Consider the following 7,828-nt stretch of genomic DNA (forward strand, 5'->3'; position numbering starts at 1 on the left):
GTGGATTTACCTTTTGAAAAACCAAGGCACAGTCCTTCCTCTGTTTCCTCCTGTTTCTAGTATTTATGCTATGCTAAGATAGGATCAGTTAACAGGCTTCACGTTAACACACAGCCATGAGAGTGGCAGTGGGTAATTTGCTCATCTAACTCTCGGGAAGAACGTGAATAAATGCATTTCCTCATATTTCAAACTTTTCCTTTTGAAATGACTAGATATACAGCTGGGTCGGGTTTTTATCTGAGTAGCAATTGTTGCATATAAGGACCACCCCTCCTAAAGTGTGACGACACAAGCAAACTTCATTTGGGTCAAATGGTGCGGGCACACTTGCGGTGATTTGAGTGCAACATATGAATTATCTAACGTCACACATTTGGTTTAATTCTGAGTAATAAAAAAAATATTATGGGATTTACTCGATACACATATATGTAAATGTCACACAGATTACGCCTCATATGAGCTCCTTAGTCTGATCTGATTTCTGCTAAATCAGTCTGGAAGCCCCAGGGAGACAGACAGACTGAGAGACAAACACAAACACCCAACAGACCCCCTCCGGCCAATACCACTACCCTACGACTTTCAGCCCCAGGTAAACAAGTCCACCCAGAAAAAAAGTCCTGTTCCTCCTCTAATTTGATGACATTTCCTACTGTGATAACATTAAGCAGACCTCTCCTCATGGCTGCGGTCTGTGCCCATTCCCTCATAATCCCTTGGCTGTAAGACCCATATGACCTGCATTACTCATCTCCCTTGTCACGCCAGAATTATAATAATTTTTCCCTCTCTGGATCCTGTTCCCGTGCTGTTTGGCTGCTGACCAGGAAGCTGCTCCATCTGCATGCTCAACCCAAACCCAACTTCCCTCCTCATCCGCCATTCCTACAAGCTAGAGGCTCCCGGCCTCAGCACCCTTGAGACTGAGGACTTGTATGAGGCCTCGGAAATATTTGTTGCATGGCCACAAGGAAACTGTACTTTGGCCAATAAAAACCTGAGTAATAATTATATCAATTTCATCGGTGGGGGGAATGTGTTGGGCAAGTTGGCTATATTCCCTGGCGGTTGGCAGCTCAGTCCTTATTGGTTCCTCCAATGCTAGGTCGATCAGAAATGGCATCCAGAGTAAAAAAATAACTATGCCAAACAAATGTGCAGATGGTGATCTTCCCCTCATGGGAGCAGCCGACAACAACAACATAGTTTATATCAAGCTATTTTTTTCTGCAATTGCCCCCTGACCAACCCATCCCCGAACAGTCTGTCAAAGCTAGTGTCACTAGTCACAGAAGGCCTGGCAAGCTTTGGATTTATCCACATGCTGAAATAGTGTCTGTGGGGCTGTGTGTTATGTTCATGATAGGCTGGACCCGAATGCAGATGTAGGTCGGAAGCAGGGCTAAGTGAGTTAATAACCAAAGAAACAAGGCAGGCAACATCGTAGAAGGACGCTGGTGGCTGAAAACTCCCAACTCTGTTCATGTAAAGATATGTACATGAACAGAACTGGAGACATCCCAAGAAGCAGAACAGACAAACTGACAAAGGGAAAACACAACACTACAAAATGGCGAACTCACTGTAAAGTGGATTGTAGTGAGGGATTTCGGACACAGCCAGAGACATAAAGGGAGGCAGAGATAGTTGAACACAGGTGAGACACATGAGGACAGGCGCAGACAACCACAAGGGCGGGAAACACAAGAAGTGAAGTTACAGCAATGAGACAGGGGTCGAAACAGGGAAGGGAAGTGAACCAAGAAAACATACACATGGCATCACATGACAGTGTTTCCAGATGCACGATAATTATTTTATTTGTACGATGTATGATGAATAATGCATGCATACGCATCTCTTCTCACATGACGTCCTTCCAGCAAATCATGCATGTTGTGATGAACGTGAATATGGACCCCTGCGCCTGTATTTGCGCACATTGCCTGCTCAAACACAAGGCCTGACACAACGTAGCAAACGTGAGCACTCCCAGCCAACTGGCTTCTCACTGAGCGAGAAGGGGAATGTTTGCCAACTATGTTAGGAGCAACAAGTTACATTAGTTTTAGAACATAGGACAAGATGGTATCCAGGTCTTCCGGACACTAGTGAGGATGCCAACCCCCAGTAGATGTTCGCAGATGTGAGCAACCACCGGCGGATGTTAGGAACATATCTCCAGCTGTTAGCATCAACAGGTGTTTCTGTATTTTAAATCACAAAAGGACATCCTCTGCTAAGGCAGGTCCATCACAGGCTGATCAGACCTGGCTGCATGTCCCTAACATCTTGGGGCAGAGTTGGGATCTTTCCTCATGATCCAGAGCCATTGGCTGCAGCGTTGTGCGGCCCATGCCGTTTCTTTTATGGTCTGGCGCAGGGCTTGTCTGTGGATTCCTAGATCTCTGAGCAAACTGATGGTGGGTGTTGCAATAAAACCCCTGCAGCTGTAAGCTTCACTCGCTGAGCTACTGCTTTCCAGCCGCGTTGTTCTGATCTGTGTGACATGTGCAGTTGTAGAACGCTTGACAGGCTGTCAGTGGAGCCCGTTAGAGAAAGGTCAATGACCACCTACGTGCAGCAGATTACTTCAACACTTCCTGTCATACTGATCTTGAACTCAAATAGTCACCACTATCACGGCATCAAGGCAGTTTGTCTTCACACTCTTCCAGTGATATACATGAATTCTGTGTGAAGACACTGTGCATTGGGCTTTCACAATCATTTATTGTGAAATGTAATTGTATATTTTGTGAGGTAAATACTAGAGTAGTATATAGTAGCTTTAAATTGAAGTGTTCAAGTATAGCTCAAAACTGTACTTGAGTGAGTTTGATTACTTTAATAACTAGAATGGAACTCAGTAGAGCTCCTCAAAGGCCCAATTATTCCATTGAATTCAATGAAGCCTCACTAAATTGCACACACTCACAGATATCAGTTTCCTAAATATGTCTAAATTTTTTCTGCAGAGAAGTTTTTTTACAAATCAACCAAATTACAGACAGACAGGGGCAGAAGAAGAACCTCTTCGGTGGAGATAATTACTTACCAGTGTCTGTGTACTCACTTTATTTTGTATGCCCCTGTGCCAGCAACAGTTAGTGGCCGGAGGTCTTATCTTTTTTGGGTTGCCTTTTCTGTCCATGGACCCTATGTCCGTACGTCTTGTGAACATATTTCAAAGCCTCAAGGGAATTTCTTCAATATTTTTGAATATTTCAGGAAGACTTTCAGGGAATTCTATCAAATTTGGCACAAACTTTCAATTAGACTCAAAGATGAATTAATAGATCTTGGTTGACAAAGCTCAAGATCACTGTGGCCTCACAAAACTTGTTTTTGGTCTCTTTATATATGGCCCATTATATCTTTGCCCTTGGGTAATTTCTTCAAATTATGACCAGTGGTCACATATGAGTCTGGAAAAGAATGTATGTAGAAACTGCACAGGCAAAAAAACACAGGGCTGTAATCCAAGTTTACCTATTTCAGTCATGTAATTCTACCCCTCACAAACTATTCCGTACTTTCCCTCACAACTTCCGTGAGAACCAAAAAAAAAAAAAACCTTCTCGAGAATCTCTTCCTGTAGATTATAAAAATAAAAACACTCTGCTCTTCTGTCTGTTCTCCCAGCATCACTGCCACTGCAGCCAGTATCGGTGCAGCAGGAATCCCACAGGCAGGACTCGTAACCATGGTGATCGTGCTGACCTCCGTGGGTCTGCCCACTGATGACATTACTCTCATCATTGCTGTTGACTGGGCCTTGTAAGTAAGGGTTTGTCTTTTCACAGAGAATAGCACACAGTTAACGTCACCATGTTTGGGAAATGAAATGCTACGTGTCCTAATGTTTATGCTACTTACTAGAAGGCAACACTTGAATTATTGAAATACACACAGACCAGGCACATTACTTCATGCATCTGGAATATTTTACTGTAAGCTTCTATGTTGCATAAACCTGAATGAAACCTTCATTGACAACATGGTTTTGGTTTTATCATGTAGGGATCGATTCAGGACCATGGTCAACGTGATGGGTGACGCCCTGGCCACGGGCATCATGGCTCATATCTGCAGAAAGGATTTTGTCAAAGAGGGGGAGCAGGTGAGAGCACCATGGTCAAATGAATGGACTCTGCAGGAGTCCGCACTCTGCACACATCATTTTATAATTCACAATGTCCTCATTGACCATCCAGGTTGTCTCGACCTGTGCAAAGAACAAGCTGTACTGTTTCCTCTTTGAAAAAGAGATAGAGAAGTGGTGTGTGGGTGTAATATAGAGTTTATATAAAATATATAGTTAAATCTTTTGCATGTGTGTAGAAGGTCAATTGGGTTTTAGGTGGTGGAAGAGGTTTGGCATTTCAGGATATACTTTTAATTAATTTTTGGCCAAGAGTTAGTTTGAATAGTGGATGGAGCCAAGAGAGATGTTATTCAACCTTGGACAAAAAATTTGTAAACAACAAAAATTACTAAATTAAAAGGTTCATTAATTTGGAAAGACTGCTACACGCTGACGTCAGACACGACGTACGTATGTCATGCTAAAGTCTTTCGTGCGCTCCGTAAATTGAAATATGAAAGAAAAAGTAACTGTATCAAATGTAACAAAGACATGAACCGTGGTTTGGACTTTCAGGTGGGAAAAACGACCTTAACAAGAATGGCACTTAGTGGAGCACATACCTCAGCCGAGACCCAACAGTCCCTTTAAATTCAGCCTTATCTGCACCAAATTGCACACACTTATAGAAATCAGTCTCCTAAACATGCCTGATTGTTTTCATAAAGATCCATAAATGATTCCCTGGGAAATGAAGGAAAAGCTTGAAAAACGCCTGATCTCACAATGTTAAAGAAAATGGGGAAAAATTTTGTTTTGTTTTGTTGAAGTCAGTTCTGTTGTTTTTGTGTAATCTTGCAAACAAACAAACAAAAAAACATAACCTCCTCGGTGTAGGTAATTAAGAGCATCCTCTTCCTCTTCCTCATCTCATCCTCCAGGTGCCTCTGATCTGCGAGACCAAACCCATGATCAGCATCCAGCAGATGATGACCTACCAGAACCAGAAGAACGGCTGCTACCAGCCGCCCCCGCCGGGCAGCAGGCACGACCACCACGCCCCGGACGTGGCTCGCCTGATGCAGCTGGAGGAGGGCGTTCGGCCGGCAGAGAAGAAGAAGCACGGCCACTCCTCTCATCGAAAGAGAGAGCACAGGGACAAGGAACACTGTTCAATTGACATGAACGGCCTGGAGACTAATGTATAAAAAAGCAGCCGCCCTCCCGACAGCCACTGGCACATCGGCAGCTGCAGGACCAGCAGGAGAGGAAGAACAGATCCAGGAACTGAGGTGACTGAAGTTCACACGCTTCTCTCTTCTGAGAAAGAAGGACAGCGGCCAAGAAAAGACGTTTTTTTTCTACATAACCTAAATGATGACCCACATTTGATTGTGTATGTTTGTGAGTGTACATATTTATCAGATGTATTATTGTACAGCAGCAGTGAGAGCGTGCTGTGGCTGACAAACCGTTTCACTCCCAGATCTGTGAGTCTCTCTCGCAGGGAAGTGAAGAAGGAGAACACAATAACTCATGACAGATAAAATCTCTCCTTTAGCATTTCATTGGGTTTTTATTGTGTTTTCTTAAATCGAAATGCTTGGTATGTTTTTCCAGTTGATTCACTAACTCAATAAAGCGCACAGCAGAAAGACAAAATGGGACCAAGCAAGATAATTGAACTGTAACAAGAACCCATTCATTTGAACGCACCTATGCAATAGTTTCACATTTAAGAAACAAATTTCTCAGAATTTTGGGCAAGGAAAAAAAAATGGGAATTTTCTCAGCAACACCTTTCCTTACACTTGTCTTCACTGCCTTGTTGTCCCGAGTCCGAGTGGGCACTCCGCCTCGAACCTGCAGTACTGTACGACAATCGCCACACAGCGAGGCGGAAGCGACGACCGAGATCACAATGAAAATGAAGACGAGTGTTTGTCCTCGTGTTGAAGTCCTGTCAAGTTGTCTTTGCACCCCGTTGTATTCCCTCTTTGCCTTAAACGACCAAAGGAGAAGCACGTGGGACCAGGGCGTTAACCCGACACACGCCAGGGGCAGGTGAGACAAACGCAACACGACAATAACAGCTCGCACTCTGAACTCTGTCCATATGTATGTGATAATAATGCTGTACATGTGTGTATTTCAAAAGTTAAAAAAAAAAAAGATGTACTGTAGATTTTACTACCATGTCAGTATGTTTCAAAAGCTGCCATTCTGTATTTGTATAAAGAAACGTTTCACTGTAGTCCAACATTTATAAAAGTGTACCAGCTCTGTAAAAAAAGAAAACATTGAGAGATTGAAAAATATATCAAAAATATACGAGTAGTATACTGTTTGGCGTATTATTATTATTATTTTTTTTAAATGGTACTGAGATTTGGGTGCAATGCAAAGCAATTTTGGGGAGTAAAATGAATAACTAGATTGGCCAAGGCCCAACAGTCTCCTTATGAAACCACATTTAAATTCACTAGATCCAGATGTTGAGTTATTTGGATCTGCACCAAATTGCAAACTGTCATAAATATCAGTCCCCTTATCATTTCAGATGCTTTTTAATCAAGATTCATTAATTATTATTATGAATTATGGCAAAACATCCTATCTCACAATATCAAAATCCCCCCCCCCGATCCGGATCTGCAGCAAAAGCTCTGATTTACTGTATGTACTCACTTGAAGGTCAACACTACATACTGTACATGTCTTATTCAATAATGGACACATGGTACAGTCTGTCCGCTATAAAGTCCATAAAGGGAAAAATGTTGACAAAATAGGATTTGAATCACTAAGTGAATAGTGTTTGGCGGAGGAGTGGGATCCACGTGAACTCTTTTTATGCCGTTCGATTCAGTTTTATTTGTATCGCGTCAAATCACAGCTTCTATGACCTTGAGGCCCTTTGCAGAGGGAGGTGGAGACCTCACGTCGTTACAGAGAAAATCCTAACAGCTGCAACAATAAACAAGCCCTCAATGACGGAGAAAGAAGGAAGAAACCTCGAGTGGAGCAGGAGAAAGGTGATTACCTTCGTCATGGAGGTTATGTTGTCACCTTTGCCCTTTGGATTATTCAAGCACTACAGAGCAAACAAAGCAAACGCAATATTCGGCCTTCTCAAAAACTGCGCCTTGGCCGAAACTCAACTCTAGGAAACTAGAGTGTCACTTGAAAAATCTTGCAATGTTAAAGAAGGTGAAAAGGAAAAACGTCCCTGAATCATACTGCACCCTAACAACAAGTTTCATGGAAATCAGTTAAGTCAGTTGAGTTGTTTTTGCACAATCCTGCCCACAAACACACAAACGCAGATGAAAACATAACTACCTTGGTGGAGTTAATTAACGTAAATAGAACATCTTTTACATCCTTGCAGACATGTAGAGCAAGAAATGAAGCTCGTTTCCACTTCAACCCGAAGTCTCTCTTCATGGAGCAGCATTAATAAATGCATGGACGTACAAAAACTATATAATTTATGTATGAAGTTAAATTCCCACAACCTGTGTGTTTACTGAGCTCCAAACACCAGAGGCATTTAGTCTCTCACACACACACACACACACACACACACACACACACACACACACACACACACACACACACACACACACACACACACACACACACGAATACTTCAGTTGTGAAAGGGATACTTGCTGTCTCAAGTCTATGGTGTCAAGGTCAAAGCGAGAATGTGTCAATGTGTCAGAATTTAAA

The 7,828-nt window shown here is 42.6% G+C and overlaps 1 protein-coding gene across 1 annotated transcript in view; it reads left to right on the forward strand.

Annotated features, from left to right (window-relative positions):
- Positions 1-5,555, forward strand: part of slc1a7a (solute carrier family 1 member 7a) — a 31,632-nt gene extending 26,077 nt beyond the window's left edge. The window contains exons 9-11 of the mRNA XM_034613469.1: positions 3,652-3,786; positions 4,030-4,129; positions 5,035-5,555. Coding sequence (XP_034469360.1) covers positions 3,652-3,786; positions 4,030-4,129; positions 5,035-5,301 — 502 coding nt within the window. The 3' untranslated portion in view covers positions 5,302-5,555. The remainder of the gene's footprint in view (positions 1-3,651; positions 3,787-4,029; positions 4,130-5,034) is intronic.
- The last annotated feature ends 2,273 nt before the right edge of the window (positions 5,556-7,828 follow it).

This window comes from Hippoglossus hippoglossus, chromosome 17 (assembly GCF_009819705.1).
Source record: "Hippoglossus hippoglossus isolate fHipHip1 chromosome 17, fHipHip1.pri, whole genome shotgun sequence".
Classification (NCBI taxonomy): domain Eukaryota; kingdom Metazoa; phylum Chordata; class Actinopteri; order Pleuronectiformes; family Pleuronectidae; genus Hippoglossus; species Hippoglossus hippoglossus.